At 35.9% G+C, this 18,092-nt stretch overlaps 1 protein-coding gene across 3 annotated transcripts in view; it reads left to right on the top strand.

Moving 5' to 3' along the window:
• STK3 (serine/threonine kinase 3) overlaps positions 1 to 18,092 on the top strand; it is a 310,598-nt gene that overhangs the window by 37,095 nt on the left and 255,411 nt on the right. For all 3 annotated transcript variants that reach the window (XM_082432738.1, XM_082432736.1, XM_082432737.1), the window contains exons 2-3: positions 8,622 to 8,702; positions 14,965 to 15,093. In XM_082432738.1, coding sequence (XP_082288864.1) covers positions 8,622 to 8,702; positions 14,965 to 15,093 — 210 coding nt within the window. The remainder of the gene's footprint in view (positions 1 to 8,621; positions 8,703 to 14,964; positions 15,094 to 18,092) is intronic.

Here is an 18,092-nt window from a genome sequence, read left to right as displayed (position 1 = left end):
TTTCATCAGTGTCTACAGTTTTCTGCATACCGGTCTTTTGTCTCTCTAGGTAGGTGTATTCCTAGGTATTTTATTCTTTTTGTTGCAGTGGTAAATGGGAGTGTTTCCTCAATTTCTCTTTCAGATTTTTCATCATTAGTGTATAGGAATGCAAGAGATTTCTGTGCATTAATTTTGTATCCTGCAACTTTACCAAATTCATTGATTAGCTCTAGCAGTTTTCTGGTAGCATCTTTAGGATTCTCTATGTATAGTATCATGTCATCTGCAAACAGTGACAGTTTTACTTCTTCTTTTCCAATTTGTATTCCTTTTCTTTCTTTTTCTTCTCTGATTGCCGTGCCTAGGACTTCCAAAACTATGTTCAATAATAGTGGTGAGAGTGGACATCCTTGTCTTGTTCCTGATCTTAGAGGAAATGCTTTCAGTTTTTCACCATTGAGACTGATGTTTGCTGTGGGTTTGTCTTATATGGCCTTCATTATGTTGAGGTAGGTTCCCTCTATGCCCACTTTCTGGAGAACTTTTATCATAAATGGGTGTTGAATTTTGTCAAAAGCTTTTTCTGCATCTATTGAGATGATCATATGGTTTTTTATTCTTTAATTTGTTAATATGGTGTATCACATTGATTGATTTGCATATATTGAAGAATCCTTGCATCCCTGGGATAAATCCCACTTGATCATGGTGTATGATCCTTTTTATGTGTTGTTGGTTTCTGTTTGCTAGTATTTCCTTGGGGATTTTTGCATGTATATTCATTAGTGATATTTGTTGGTAATTTTCTTTTTTTGTAGTATCTTTGTCTGGTTTTGGTATCAGGGTGATGGTGGCCTCATAGAATGAGTTTGGGAGTGTTCCTTTCTCTGCAATATTTTGGAAGAGTTTGAGAAGGATGGGTGTTAGCTCTTCTCTAAATGTTTGATAGAATTCACCTGTGAAGCCATCTGGTCCTTGACTTTTGTTTGTTGGAAGATTTTTAATCACAGTTTCAAGTTCATTACTTGTGATTGGTCTGTTCATATTTTCTATTTCTTCCTGGTTCAGTCTTGGAAGGTTATACCTTTCTAAGAATTTGTCCATTTCTTCCAGGTTGTCCATTTTATTGGCATAGAGTTGCTTGTAGTAGTCTCTTAGGATGCTTTGTATTTCTGCAGTGTCTGTTGTATCTCTCCTTCTTCATTTCTCATTTTATTGATTTGAGTCCTCTCCCTCTTTTTCTTGATGAGTCTGGCTAATGGTTTATCAATTTTGTTTATCTTCTCAAAGAACCAGCTTTTAGTGTTATTGATCTTTGCTATTTTCTTTGTTTCTATTTCATTTTTTCTGCTCTGATCTTTATGACTTCTTTCCTTCTACTAATTTTGGGTTTCGTTTGTTCTTCTTTCTCTAGTTCCTTCTGGTGTAAGGTTAGATTGTTTATTTGAGATTTTTCTTATTTCTTGAGGTAGTCTTGTATTGCTATACACTTCCCTCTTAGAACTGCTTTTGCTGCATCCCAAAGGTTTTGGATCATTGTGTTTTCATTGTCATTTGTCTCTAGGTATTTTTTGATTTCCTCTTTGATTTCTTCAGTGATCTCTTGATTATTTAGTAACGTATTGTTTAGTCTCCATGTGTTTGGTGTTTTTTTTACGTTTTTTTCCCTGTAATTTATTTCTCATCTCATAGTGTTGTGGTCAGAAAAGATGCTTGATAGGATTTTGGTTTTCTTAAATTTACTGAGGCTTTATTTTTGACCCAAGATGTGATCTGTCTTGGAGAATGTTCCATGTGCACTTGAGAAGAAAGTGTAATCTGCTGGTTTTGGATGGAATGTCTTATAAATATCAATTAAATCTATGTGGTGTATTGTGTCATGTAAAGCTTGTGTTTCCTTATTAATTTTTTGTTTAGATTATCTGTCCATTGGTGTAAGTGAGGTGTTACAGTCCCCCACTATTATTGTGTTACTGTCAATTTCCACTTTTATAGCTGTTAGCAGTTGCCTTATGTCCTGAGGTGCTCCTATGTTGGGTGCATATATATTTATAATTGTTATATCTTCTTCTTGGATTGATCCCTTGATCATTATGTAGTGTCCTTCCTTGTCTCTTGTAACATACTTTATTTTAAAGTCCATTTTATCTGATATGAGTATAGCTACTCCAGCTTTCTTTTGATTTCCATTTGCATGGAATATGTTTTTCCTTCCCCTCATTTTCAGTCTGTATGTGTGCCTAGGTGTGAAGTGGGTCTCTTGTAGACAGCCTATATATGGGTCTTATTTTTGTATCCATTCAGCAAACATTTGTCTTTTGGTTGGAGCATTTAATCTATTCACGTTTAAGGTAATTATCGATATGTATGTTCCTGTTACCATTTTCTTAATTGTTATGTGTTTGTTTTTATAGGTTCTTTTCTTCTCTTGTGTTTCCGATTTAGAGAAGTTCCTTTAGCATTTTTTGTAGAGCTGGTTTGGTGGTGCTGAGTTCTCTTAGCTTTTGCTTGTCTGTAAAGCTTTTGATTTCTCCCTCGAATCTGAATGAGATCCTTGCCGGGTAGGGTAATGTTGGTTGTAGGTTTTTCCCTTTCATCACTTTAAATATCTCATGCCACTTCGTCTGGTTTGTAGAGCTTCTGCTGAGAAATCAGCTGTTAACCTTATGGTTGTTCCCTTGTATGTTATTTGTCGTTTTTCCCTTGCTGCTTTCAGTAACTTTTCTTTGTTTTTAATTTTTGTCAATTTGTTTAATATGTGTCTTGGCGTGTTCCTCCTTGGGTTTATCCTGCCTGGAATTTCTCTGTGCTTCCTGGGTGGACTTGGGTGGCTATTTCCTTTCTCATGTTAGGGAAGTTTTCCACTATAATCTTTTCAGATATTTTCTCAGGTCTTTTCTCTCTCTCTTCTCCTTCTGGGACCCCTATAATGCGAATGTTGTTGCATTTAATGTTGCCCCAGAGGTCTCTTAGGCTGTCTTCATTTCTTTCCATTGTTTTTTCTTTATTCTGTTCCGTGGCAGTGAATTCCACCATTCTGTCTTTCAGGTCACTTATCTGTTCTTTTGCCTCAGTTATTCTGCCTTTGATTTCTTCTAGTGTTTTTCATTTCAGTTCTTGTATTGTTCATCTCTGTTTGTTTGTTCTTTAATTCTTCTATGTGCTCCTTAATTCTTCTCGTTCTTTGTTAAACGTTTCTTGCATCTTCTCGATCTTTTGTTTCATTCTTTTTCCGAGGTCCTGGATCATCTTCATTATCATTATTCTGAATTGTTTTTCTAGAAGGTTTCCTATCTCCACTTCATTTAGTTGTTTTTCTGGGGTTTATCTTGTTCCTTTATCTGGTACATAGCCCTGTGCCTTTTCATCTTGTCTATCTTTCTGTGAATGTGGTTTTTTCTACAGTCTGCAGGATTTTAGTTGTCCTTGCTTCTTTTGATTGAATTCTTGACATTATAAATTTTTACATTGTTGAGGCTGAATTTTGTTTGTTTAAGGAGTTACAGGCATACTTCAGAGATACTGCGGGTCCAGTTCCAGACAACTGCAATAAACCAAATATTGCAACAAAGTGAATCACACGAACTTTTTGGTTTTCCAGTGCACAGAAAAGTTATGTTTAAACTATGCTGTTGTCTATTAAGTGGGCGGTAGTATTGTCTAAAATACAATGTAATATACCTTAACTGAAAAATACTTTATTGCTAAAAAATGCTAACCATCATGTGAGCCTTCAGCAAGATGTAATCTTTTTGCTTCTGGAGGGTCTTGTCCCAATGTTGATGTCTGCTGACTAATGAGGGTGATGGTTGCTGAAAGTTGGCGTTGCTGTGGCAATTTCTTAAAATAAGACAACAGTGAAGTTTGCCGCATCAGTTACTCTTTCTTTCCCGAACGATTTCTCTGTAGCATGCAGTGCTGCTTGATAGCATTTTACCCACAGTATAACCTCTTTCAAAGTTGGAGTCAGTCCTTTTAAGCCCTGCTGTTTCATCAACTAAGTTTCTGTCATATTTAACATCCTTTGTTGTCATTTCCACAGTCTTGATAGCATCTTCATCAGGAGTAGATTCTATCTCAAGAAGCTACTTTCTTTGCTCATACATGAGGAGCAACTCCTCATCCGCTAAAGTTTTATCATGAGATTACAGCAATTCAGTCACATCTTCAGGTTCTACTTTTAATTCTAGTTCTCTTGCTGTTTCTACCACGTCTGCAGTATTTTCCTCCACTGAAGTCTTGAATCCCTCAAAGTCATCCATGAGAATTGGATTCAGCTTCTTCCAAACCCTTATTGATGTTGGTATTTTGACCTTTTCCCTTGAATCATGAATGTTCTTATGATTGGTAAATCCTTTCCAGAAGGTTTTCAGTTTACTTTGCCCAGAGCCATCAGAGGAGTCACTATCTATGGCAGCTGTAGTCTTATGAAATAACATCTTTTAAATAATAAGACTTGAATGAAAGTTGAAATTGCTCCTTGATTTGTGGGCTGCAGAATGGACGTTGTGTTAGCAGGCATGTAAACAACATTACTCTCTTTGTACGTCTTCATAAGAGCTCTTGGGTGACCAAGTGCATTGTCAATGAGCAGTAATGTTTTGAAAGGAATCTTTTTTTCTGAGCAGCAGTTCTCAACAGTGGGCTTAAAATATTCAGTAAACCATGTTGTGAACAGGTGTATTGTCATCCAGGCTTTATTATTCCACTTATAGAGCACAGGCAGAGTGGATGTAGCATAATTCTTGAGGACCCTAGGATTTTCAGATTGATAAATGAGCATTGGCTTCAACTTAAAGTCACCAGCTGCATTAGCCCTTGTACTTGGAAGCCAGACATTGACTTTTCCTCTCTAGCTATGAAAGTCATAGATGGTATATTCTTCCAATATAAGGCTGTTTCATCTACATTGAAAATCTGTTGTTTAGTGTAGGCACCTTCATTAACTATCTTAGCTGGGTCTTCTGTATAACTTGCTGCAGCTTCTATCTGAGCACTTTCTGTTTCACCTTGCACTTTCAAGTTATAGAGATGGTTTCTTTCCTTAAAATCCATGAACCACCCTCTGCTATCTTCAGGCTTTTCTTTTGCCACTTCCTTACCTTCTTCTGTCTTTATAGAATTGAAGAGAATTAGGGCTTTGATCTGGATTAAGCTTTGGTTTAAGGTAATGTTGTGGCTGGTTTGATCTGTTGAGACCACTAAAACTTTCTATCAAAGTAAGGCTGGTTTGCTTTCTTATCATTTGTGTGTTCACTGGAGTAGCACCTTTACTTTTCTTCAAGAACTTTTCCTTAGCATTCACAAGGGTAACTGTTTGGCACAGGAGGCCTGACTTATGGCCTTTCTCAGCTTTTGACATGCCTTCTTCACTAAGCTTAACCATTTCTAGCTTTTGATTTAAAGTGAGAGATATGTGACTGTTTTCTTCACTTGAACACTTAGAGTTGTTGTAGCGTTATTCATTGGCCTAATTTCAATATTGTTTTGTCTCAGGGAATAGGGAGGCCTGAGGAAAGGGAGAGAGATGGGGAATGGCCAATTGGTGGAGCAGTCAGAACAGAAAACATTTATTAAGTTCATTGTCTTATATGGGTGTGGTTCATGGCACCCCAAAACACATTACAATGGTAACATCAAAGATCATTGATTACAGATTACCATAAAAATATAATGATAATGAAAAAGTTTGAAATATTGTGAGAATTACCAAAATGTGACACAGAGACACAAAGTGAGCAAATGCTGTTGGAAAAATGGCACCAATAGTGTTGCTCTGTGCAGCGTTGCCACAAACCCTCCTTTTGTAAAAAACTTAGTATTTGCAAAGCACGATAAAATGAGGTATGCCTATATAGACTTATTCTGGTAGGCGGTTGTTACCTTGTAGATTGGCTCAGTGCTTTTGAAGCCTGTTTTTAAGCTCCTTTTGGGAGAGTCTAAAGTAAAGTAGCGTTTATGTTTTGGTAATGCAGTCTCTTTTCTAAAACAAGGCTGTTCTGGGATGTCTACTGAATGTCCTTTGTATTCTACGAGTTCACTTAAGTGTTGATGGTGGGAAAGATTCTCAGCCTTTTGTGACCTCTGGGAGTTGTTCTTTTTAAATCTCCCTGGTCGTTTTTTTCTCTTAGGAAATTGATTTTGTTGGGTTTTGTAGAGTGTTTTTGTAAGCATGTACAGGTTGGCATTCAGCTAAATAGTCAAGGGAGCTCCTAGGTAGATTGATGGACCTGTTTCTCTGCATAGCTCTTTTCTCACAGGTATTCTGTAATGCACATTTTATTTGCCTTGCCTCCCCAAACTCCCATCTTTGTTTCTTCAACTCAGCAAAATTGCTGGGCTCTGTTGGGTTCCCTTCTCCCTGTGCTACATTTTGGACATAGCCTTTAGATCTAAAGCTTGGGTGATAGTAGGGCTTATCTTATTTCTTTCCCTTTTCTCATGGATCTCTGTCCTGAAATGTCTGATATCTAATGTCTGAAAATAGTTGCTTCCTATATTTTTCTGAGTTTTTTAGTTGTTTACAGCAGCCAGATAATTCTGGATCCTCTTACTTCATCGTCTTACTTCCTTGCGGTCAGAAGTGGAAATCCTATAATGGACACTTTTAAATCTTTAAGTTGTTTGAACTTTCAGTAGCATTTGAAAATGGTTAAGTACTCCTTTCTTGTCCTTCATGATCTCATTTCCTAAATTTTGATGTTTTCCTGGGATCTCTTCTTGACCCTTACGGCTTCTTAGACATTTTCCTGATGATTTTATCCCTTCTCAAGTCTTCAGGCTTCATCTGTGTGCTGGTGACACCAAAAATGACATTGCCAACTCAGATCTCTGCTGGTATTCATATATACAGTTGGTTGCTGGAAATCTACATTTGGATGAGAGGAGTTAAACCCATCTTATTCCCCTCCAAACTTTTTTCTGGTGTTCTTTAGCTTAGTAAATAACATTACCATCTAGTCATTAGCTTAAGCCAAAGGCTTATTAAGAGACATTCTCAACTCCTCTCTTTCTCGCATCACCCCATATTTAATCAAAACCACATTCTGTTGACTGTGCCTCTTTAATATCTTGATTAGCTTATCCTCTCTCCATTCTTACTGCCACTACTATACTCTCTGCATCCATATTTTGAATAATCCCCTACTGGTTTCCCTTCTCTACTGTTGCTTACTGCATGTCCTTCCTCTGGATTACAGGGGAAGTGATCTTTTTAAAATAGAGCTCCTTAACATGGTTCACAAGACTCTTTTTAACCTGACCCTTTTTAATACATCCTGGCCACTTTTACTTTATTCTTTCTGAATTAATTTTGGTCCTTTATACATGATACTTTATTCATACCGAATTATTTTTGGTCTTTCAGACATACCATGTATAATGCTTTTCATTTCTTACTTCTAGATATTTCTGCACATGCCATACTATGGATAACTTTTAAAAAAGCAAAAACAAAATAAAAAGACATTTCTCTATGGCAAATAGTCAAATAGACCATAAAACTAAAAACTCATAAGTGAAGTCAATACAAGTGAAAATATTTGCAATGTAAACAAAGACCAGTTTCCCTTGTATACAGATAAGAAAAGGACCAAAAACCCAAGAGAAAAATGAGCAAAGAACATGAATAGATGATTTGTTTCATATTATATTAAAAGATGCTCAACTTCGCTCATAGTAGGAGAAATGCAAAATAAATCTTCTCTGAGTTACAAGTTTTCACCTAATGTATTGGCTGAAATATTTGGTTCAATACTATGTAGGTGGAATTGTGGGAAAAGACGCTCTCTCATATATTACTTGTAGGAGATTAAATTCGTATAAGCCCCCTGGTGGGCAATTTGTTAATATTGATTAATATACATATATATTAATATCACATACAATTATAGTAGATAAAATATACCATAATATAATCAATCAACAATTTTAATAATTACTATATATTATTATTGATCTTATATTAAATTTATATTGTGACATATGGTTATACTTATAGTATATGTGCTTATTTATCAATATATATACTTATGTATTTGTGTGTGTTTATATATTCCCTTGACCTCACAGTTTCGCTTCTGGGAATTTATCTTAAAGATATATTAGCACATGTGTGAGTTGACTTATGTATAAGCTTATTTATTGCAGTGTTGTTTATATTAGCAAAAGGGAACCTAGATATCCATAAGTAAAGGATCGGTGAGTAAGAGAGACTACACCTTTGCAACAGAATAGGATGTAGATGTAAAAAAGAAAAGAATGAGGGTGCTTTCTATGTATTTATGTCATAGAGATCTCCAACATGGATTTTATGTTGTCAAGTAAAAACATCAAAGTATATAACAGTGTGGATAAAAAAGATTGTGTATAAAATGCTATATTGTGTGTTAAAAAGGGGGAGAAATAAAAATATATATTCATATTTGTATAAAGGTTTCACAAGAAGCTAATAAAAGTGCTTATTCTTTGAGGTGTTTCTGGGAAGATTAAGAACAGGGGTTGGAAGGAGACTATGTACTGTATACTTTTTTATATTGATTGATTTTGAACCATTTGAGTATATTGCCTCTTAAAAATAAAATTAAAAAATTTATGAAAGATCTTAAGGAAAATATTTTTTCTGTTCTTTTTCTCATCAGTAAGCTAAAAAAGCTGAGTGAAGACAGTTTGACTAAGCAGCCTGAAGAAGTTTTTGATGTACTAGAGAAACTGGGAGAAGGGTAAGTACAAAAACATGAAAGTAGCATTTAGATAATGACAGAACAGTTATAAAATACTGTGTAAGATTAGTCTTTCACTAGAGTATATTTGATTGAATTGAGTAGTAAGAGTATAGAGGGAATGTACCTGAACATAGTGAAGGGCCATACATGACAAGCCCAAGCTAACATCATACTCCGTAGTGAAAAGCTGAAAGTACAGGAGAACTTCCAGGATAGTAAAAGGCACAAAACACAATTAAAACAGCTGAGACCAGCAAGAATAAGGAAAAAGAAATAGAGAAAACAAAAATATAAAGTAGTAAGCTAAATGTAAGTTGGAAGGAATAAAGTGAAGTACATTTTTCACTAAATGTCAGTTCTCTCATAGACAGATTATTAGGGCTAATTAAAATGCAAAACCTAGCTATATGCTGTTTATAAGAAGCCCGTGTAATACAAAGGGTAGATATATAGTGGTATTTCCTATTAGAGATATCAGATAAGAAAGAACTAATCACACCAAAAAACAAAAAAGAAAGCAGGAGTGAGTGGCAATATTTATATCAGGTAAATTAAAGTTAAAAGATCTTGAGTAAAGAGGGGTTAATATTCAAATGAAGAATAAAGAGGGATATTAGGTAATGACATAAAAGACAGCTTATAATGAAACATATGTGTCAGTCACCGTGACAATTAAATTTCTGAAGGAAAGCTGTTAGAAACATCAGAGGAATCTAATAAAAATGTATTCATGTGAGAGATTTTAATATATCTTTTTCTGAATTGGACAGAATAAGGAAAAAAGAGAAAGGACATAAAGGGATTAAGTATTATAATCAACAAACTTGATTATATATATGTGTGTGTGTATATATATATACACACACACACACCATATATATGGTATGTATTTATACTTACATTGATATAACTATTCTTGCCTCCCCCCCACCCCCAGTTTTTGGTATATTCATGGACCACTGATTAAAAAAAAACTAACAAAAAACCTCCAACAAATTCTAAAAAAAGGGATTTTTCAGGTTACATTTCTAATTATAGTCTACTAAAATTAGAACTAAATAATTACAATATGATAAAACCCACACTTACTGGAAATTAGGAAACATAATCTGAGGTAACCTATGAAGAGGAAATTGCAAATTATCTAGAAAACAATGAAATAGAGAACAAATCATACTAATATTTATGGAATCCAGCAAAGCTGTAATTAGGTGACCATATTTAGTTTTAAATTTCTTTACTACTAAAGAAGAAAGACCAAAAAGTAAAGAAGGAAGGAAGGAAGGAAGGAAATAAATAAATAAATAAAATAACTTAGTGCTTATTTAAAGAACTGAGAAAAATAATAAAATGTACCAGAAGAAACTAGAAATAGAGAATTCATGAACTAAAAAGCTGAAATTAATGAAATAGAAAGTAGAAAATTTAAAAATAATATATGTATATAAAAGAGACTTCTTTGAACAGGTCATTAAAATAGTTAAACCTAGTTCTGACTTTGACTAAAGAAAAAAGAGCAAAAATGATTGAAGATTTGGAATAAGAAAAAAGATACAAGCAATGATAAAGAAATGATTTGAAGAATTAAAAGACTACTAAATGCTGCTCTGTGAAAACTCATTTGAAAATCTAGAAGTAGATGATTCCATAACAAAATATGAATTGTGTGAATTGACTCCCAAAGAAGTTTAAACTTAGATATATCAATTACCATAGAAAAAATGGAAAGGCAGTTAAATATCTATCTATTAATTAAAAAGATACCAGCTCATGATACATGTACACATAGCTGATTCACTTTGTTATACAGCAGAAACTAACACATCATTGTAAAGCAGTTACACTCCAATAAAGATGTTTTAAAGGAAAAAAAAAAGATCCCAGCTCATAGCAGCAGTATTCACAATAGCCAAATGTGGGGATGTCCATCAGTTGATGAATGGATAAACAAAATGTGATATATCTGTACAATGGAATATTATATAGCTATTAAAAAGAATGAAGTACTGATACATACCTCAGTATGGATGAACCTTGAAACATACATTCAGTGAAAGAAGCCAGATACAGAAAGTCACATATGATTCCATTTATATGAGGTATCCAGAATAGACAAATCCATAGAGACAGAAAGCAGATTCCAAATGATTTGGACCTAGATAGAGGTGGTAAGGATTACACAACATTGTGAATGCAGTACACTTTAAAATGTTTCAAATGGTGAATTTTACGCTATGTTCATTTTACTAAAAAAAAAAAAAAAAAAAGTACCAGCTAAGGTTTATCCAGTCATTAAGGGACAAAGAATTGCAGTTATTTTTATGAAGCCAGCATAACTTTAATCAAAATCTAGATGTATGAAAAAAGAAAACTGTAGTTCAGCCTTACTTTGCTACCCATTATGATTACCATGCCCACCTTGTCTCAGATGGAAAGACATTGTCACTTCACTTCTTAATGGATCCCAACATCCGTTAAATTTAGGGAACTTATTTCAGTGTTGGCATCTCTGTTACCTCTCACCTGCACTATACAGCTTTCAGCGACACCAGTAAAGGGAGTATCCTCTGGAGTCTCTCAGTGAGCATACTTAGAGGGTGGGCCAGCAGGTCACATGGTGAGATACCGATTCTAGTATTCCATCTACTTGAGCCTTTGATCTCCTTCCTCTGATGTATAATGAGGATCCCTGGCATCTCACTTAATGTGGGCCATTGTTGAGTCTGGGTTTTAGTTAACTAGCTGAGCAGACTGTTAGGGACACTCTCAACTGTTTGTTAGAAGTAAATTCCTTTCTCCCTGGAAATCTTAGAATTCCCTCCCACACATATTCTTTAGGGTTCTGCTAATAAAAACTGACAAAATCATACACCTCTTTTGGTGTGACTAGCAGGTACTCTTGGGTCAGATTTTATATTCATTCCTCTGGTGTCTGTGGGAATTTGAGTGTAATTATAGGTCTGGCACAATGAGGGGTGGTGGTGATGTCGTCTGGGAAAGGATCTGCGTTTCCCTGAAAGGCAATTCCCTCGAGTAAGGTCTTATAGAGTCTTCAGGCATCATGAGGTTAATTTTCTCAGACTAGGGGATAGGGTTGCTTTTGCTGACAAGGGAGACTTGGTAGGGGTTGGGGTTTCAGGTATTCAGATTAGTAACAATCTACGTTAATATCCCAATACCAATTCTCTGGGTACCTCTCTTTACAGTTAAAAACCTAACTTTAGCATAGTAGTCTTGGTGATGTTGTGAATTCAGTTTGCAATGTAATTCAACTTCCAGCAAGATTAGACTTTGAGTTTGGGTTTCAGAAGTCTCAGTCCTGGGCATATAAGAATTACGACTTTCTTTTGGGGCATTCAGAAGTTTTCTGGGTCTCTTAGTCTTGGGCTGGCGATTTAAGCCCTGAGCTTGTTATAATTGTTTCATGACTTTTCCAGTGTAGGCAGGAGCAGCCATTCCATTCTGCAGTCTTCGTACCCTTATTTTCACTGTGACATTCAATTGATACAGTTATTTGGTCTTCTAAAGCTTTGCCTAGACTCCAGGCAACTAAGGATAATAATTTAAATAATTGTTTTGCCCCTAAATACCATAGGCTATCAATGTTCTGTTTGTCACTTGTTTTGAAGCCATCACTGTATTCAAATCTAAGAAAAAACTAATCCAGGATTCCCATCTTTAAGATTCCTTCCCTTAGAACCAGTTCCTTCCCCAAAAGTATTGGTACCAAGACATGGTTAGGAAAAGAAAGGCTACTCTGTGTACTCTGGGTTTAAAGAGTTTATTATGAAATTTGGGGCTCAAATGACTTGTGGAAGGGCCAGGGATGCAAAGGTTATGGACTTTGTCACTGAAGGTCAGAGAAGCCAGTGCTGAAGATCTCAGCCTGGAGTACTGAAGTGGTGTTTCTTAGAAGCTCACCTGGGATCTGCTGGAATCCTTAAGAATCTTTGAGAAGCTCGCACCAACTATCTTAGTCTGCAGCAGCAGCTTCTTGATTATCAAAAAGCTCAGCAAGAAGCCACTGTGTATCTTACATCTGCTAATGCATCTGCTACAGCTAAATTTGGAGAATGATAGTTTCTCCTCAACTTTTTGCCATTCAGATTTCATGCATTGTCAAACTCTTAACTGGGATCCATTCAGGGAAGGGAAATCTGGGAAATGTGGTTCCCAGTTTTCCTCCTTTGTAGTGGCAAGAAGACCTTAGAAGGGACTGATGGCGTTGCTTAACTGACAATAGGTAATCTAGCACTGAATTCTAGATTAGCTTTTGAGGGAAAAAAAATATATGTATACACACACGTATATACACACACATACATACACACACACACACACACACACACACACAGAGATATGGCTTCTAAGGGGAGATGCAGATTTCCCCTGCTATCTGAAAGTAGAGCGTTCCTATGAAACCTTTCGTAAGTTGAAATGTTGTAAAGCAAACAAGCAGTTACCTTATGACACGTCTTGCTAACGGATACACAGAATAAATTGAGATAAAGCACAGATGCTCACAGACACAGTTCAGAGCTATGGCAGCGTGATACTGAGATGCTGAGTGCAGTTTCCAGGGGATGAGCTTGGCGTGGCCGCTCTTGCTGCTCATGGTACTTTCTCCCTCTGTAAGGGCTCCTGCAGAAACAAACGTTGAATGCTGTTTTTGCTTTTCACCTTTTTTTGTAAAAGGGTAAATCTTCGAATTTCTTCTGGTTAGCGAAACAGGTACTAATCCAGGTGTTTTGTAAAAGCGAAGGGGTGTAAGGTGAACTTTTGAAAAGTGGGGTTTACGTGTGTGTGTGTGTGTGTGTGTAAATTAGGACTACACACACACACCCAAAGGTGACTTTGGGTATCAAACTAAATTAAATTACTTCAGAAAGCCCAAAGAAACAGAGGATAGAATGCAATTCATTTTGTTAAAGTAACTGCTTTGTCACTCATTTTTCACTTTTTCACTTATTTTACAAGATTGTAAATTTGAAATGATTCTGCATAGCTTCCTAATATTAGGAAACATTCCATGTCTCTAATGGCTTGCTCTTCTTTCTCTTCTGTAGAAGTAATGTAGTAAGGAAAACATGATCTTTGGAGTCAGAATATGTTTGAATTCTGGCCTTGCTGGTCACTGGTATCTGAGTCTCTATTTCCTCATCTTTTAAAATGGCTATAATAGTATTTTACCTCACAATTGAGAGGGTTGAATTTGATAATGCTTGTAAAACATCAAGCATAGTACCTGACTTACAATAAGAATTTAGTAAGTGATAGCAGTTTTTACCTTGTCTTCTAATTCATCTCAAAATACAAATGGCTTCCCTCTCTCATTGTTCTTGCTTTTTAAGACATATAAATATTTAATTGGCAATGTTTCAAGAGTTGTAGCAGAGACAGTTTTTGAACAAGTGGCCATTAGATCCTGTTACTCATTTTATTTATCTGCGCATGTGTGGTCTTGCTCTTGAGGAGAAGAAGATAGTGAAAGGAGCATTTGAGAGACCTTGGATCTGTGACTTGGCGGGGACAGATTTCCTGCTTCTCTAACTTTGGTGTTGTGTGGTCCCCAGCTGAAGATTTCAGTTGCTCTTAAGCAGTCTGAACAGACATTGTACTTTGATATTTTGGGGATGATTTTGTTGAAGATGAGATCAGCCTTTTCTTCTAACATGAGACTTTGGCTGTTTTTATTCTGTGTTTCATTCTTTTAACTTCTACTTATGTATCTTCTTAATGCTACATTTGTTTGAGCTGACAAACCGTAAGTCTATTTCTTTCATTCATAAGAAAATCAGCAAATCTTTTTCTATTAATTTGATGATTTTAGTGAATTTTAAGTCTATAATTGAAGCATTAAAGCTAAGATATAATTCACTTTTAAAATTTGTTTACTTTGATTTGTCACCATTAAGTAGTATTTTAAATTAGAAAACACTACATGGATACTATATATAAAACTGATAACTAATAAGGACCTACTGTATAGCACGGGGAACTCTACTCAGTACTCTGTAATGGCCTATATGGGAAAAGAATCTAAAAAAGAGTGGATATATGTATATATATATAACTGATTCACTTTGCTGTACACCTGAAACTAACACAACATTGTAAATCAACTATACTCCAATAAAAATTTTTAAAAAATAAAATAAAAAAAGAAAAGACTACATGTAAAAACTCATAATAGACCATTTTTTCTCTAATAGTTATGTTTGAAAGGGGAAAAATAAAGAAATGTCTTGGTTTCTTTTAGGTCTTATGGAAGTGTGTTTAAAGCAATACATAAGGAATCTGGTCAAGTTGTGGCAATTAAACAAGTACCTGTTGAGTCAGATCTTCAGGAAATAATCAAAGAAATTTCCATAATGCAGCAATGTGACAGGTATGTAGAGATTTTATTTCTTTACCTTCATTTTAATAAGTTTTGCTAATAATGTATAATAAAATGTGTTCTTTGGTCATTTGTTTAGTTTTCTCTTCTGACTTCCCATCGGAAGGGAAACTAATCTTTCAAGGAAGATGAGAATAGCTTTGTAGGGTTGTCTTTAGGACTTTCAGCTCTAAAGCAGAAATGATATTATAAAGCAAATGTAGTGAAAGAAAATACTCAAGCCCTTTTCTCATTTTCAGGGAAAATTTATGGGTGAGAATTAGTTTTTGATATTAAGGAAAAGTCATTTAACCATCCTTTTGATTTGTTTTTACTAATTAAAAGCAGTCATGTCTTATGTATCTCTAATTTATTCAACAGACATTTACTGAGCATCCCTAGTGGGCCAGGTACTGTGCCAGGATCTAGGAATATCAAGGGAACTAAGACATTGTTTTTCTTCTTGAGGGGCTGGTAATCTCGTTGGGAAGACAGATACTTAAGCAAATAGCTGTAGTACAGCACAGTCATTATACTGACTGGTACATGAGGAGATGTGAGAACAAGGAGGCAGGGCACCTACCTCAGCCAGGAGTCAGGAAGTCTGGAATGCAGAGGAAGAGTAAATTTGGTGAGGAAATAGAGGGATGAGAGACTGTAAAAAGAATTAAAGGTAGAAAGGTGAAAAACAGCTCACTGTTATGTGCTGTTCTGACAAGGTTTAGAATTACTGCAGTGGAAAGTAAGAGACAGAGTGATATGAAATGAGTTTGGATAGGTAAATGGAACTGATCATGAAGTATCTTATATACCCTAGTAAGTAGCCTGGCCTTTATAAGGGATGCGGAGTGTGTAAATTAGGACTGTGTTAGGCCTATAGTTACTAAATCAAAGAGAGATTTATTATTCTCCCTTTATAAAAGGTCTAGAGATAAGGTTAATATAGCAGCAATGAAGTAACAACTGTGATAGGCTTTTTCTTATACTGTGCCATCCTTAGCATGTGGTCTTTGTTCTCATGCTTATTATCTCATGGCTGCAAGAGAGCTGCTCCAGCTCCAGCATTTTGTCTACATTCCAGACAGGAGGAAGAAGAGAAGAAGTGGGAAAGGGCTTTCCCAGAAACCCTCAGCTTATATTTTATTCATCAGAATTGAGTCACACAGTGACTTAGAGCTGGCGAACTTAGGGGAGTCTGGACACATTGTCATCCCTAATCAAATCAGGGCCCTAGTAGTAAGAGATCTATGGAAAACTTCCTTTTCCAACAGTATATAAGATACATATATTGTAAGCTCTTTGGTTAATGAAGTGACCGATAATCCTAGAGGAACATTGTTGCTTGGGTCTGTTCAGTTTTACTCTTCTTTATTGTGTGCTGTGTATTTAGATTATATTACATATTTTCCATGAAGGCCATATAACTGGAAATTCAAGTGGTTATAGAAAAAAAAATACATTCCTCAGCTCCCAGGTCAAAATATATAATTGCAGAGTTTTCCCAGACCTCTATTAATTTGGTAACTTGATAAGAATGTGGTTTGCATAGTTTGATGTAGATAAGGAAAGATTGACCATAGTGTAGTGCTGGGCTCTTCAGGTGCTTAATATTTTTTTTTTTTTTTTACATTTCAGTTAAACCATTGAGTTTTTTTTTTTAAATTAATTAATTAATAAATTTTTTGGCTGTGTTGGGTCTTCGTTTCTGCGCGAGAGCTTTCTCTAGTTGCGGCAAGCGGGGGCACTCTTCATCGCGGTGCGCAGGCCTCTCACTATCGCGGCCTCTCTTGTTGCGGAGCACAGGCTCCGGACGCGCAGGCTCAGTAGTTGTGGCTCACGGGCCCAGTTACTCCGCGGCATGTGGGATCTTCCCAGACCAGGGCTCGAATCCGTGTCCCCTGCATTGGCAGGCAGTTTCTCAACCACTGCGCCACCAGGGAAGCCCCAGGTGCTTAATGTTTGCATGTTGCTATTATTATTTTATTATAATGGTTAAAAATAGTTCAGGTACTAATGTTGTGCTTTAGAGATTTTAGTTGAGTGTGCTCTAGGAAGGGCACGATGTCTCAGATATTACCCATTATACATCTCCTAACCTTTGTGCATCTTGGTACCCATCAGCTCTTGCTCAGGTTTCTGCAACAGCTTCCTGTATGTTCACTTTGTCTTTCATTTTTGCCTACTCCAACCCATTTTTTTCCCTGAAGCTAGAGTGTTCTTTCTAAAATGCAAACCTAATCAAGCCATTCTCTGTTTAAAACCCTTAAGTGGCTCCCCATTGCTTAGCTAGATCCTGTCTCCTAAGGATGGCATACAAGGGCCTTCATGATCTGGCCAGTGCTTATGCTTCCAGGCTTCTCTCTTACCTGAGTTTCTCTTTTAAGCACCTGTTTACTTGTATTCTCTGTCACCTGACTCTTAAATTCTTTGAGTTTGGGATTATGACTTACTAAGTGCCCTTGGATCCTGCCACATAGTGGCTACTCAAGTATTGACAAGTATTACTAATTCCTGCCTGGATGACTCAACTGGAATATCCAGAAGCAACTTTACATTTAACATTCTAAAACCAAAGTTTTAATTGTTGCAGACAAGCCTTTCAAATTCCTGTTTTGTTAATAGCATCATCATGTACTTAGTCTTTCAACAACAAAACTGAGAATTCATCTGTTTCTTTTTCTGATACCTCTGATGACACTAATTCTTGTAGAGTCCCCTTCTGAAATGTCTTCACTATCTTTATCCTTTCTTCACTCCTTGAGAGAAGGAATCATATTTCTTAGCATACATCACAATGCCTAGCACTGTACTTTTTGTTGAATGAATGTGAATAGATAGGGTATGGCTAAGGAGTATGTGAAAGAGCATTGTTGGTTTAGGGGACCCTAGGGAAATCTGATTGTTGTTCTTGTTATGTACTTGAAACTACTAAGGGGAAAGAAAAGTAGTGAATTAAAGGGGTAGAAAATGTGAATAAATTCTAGAAATTTTGTACCACTTTGTAGCAGAAT

Source organism: Balaenoptera physalus (genome assembly GCF_965194825.1).
Source record: "Balaenoptera physalus genome assembly, chromosome: 17".
In the NCBI taxonomy this organism is placed as follows: Eukaryota; Metazoa; Chordata; class Mammalia; order Artiodactyla; family Balaenopteridae; genus Balaenoptera; species Balaenoptera physalus.
Note: the sequence above shows the minus strand (reverse complement) of the source record. Positions and strands in the feature narration are given on the sequence as shown.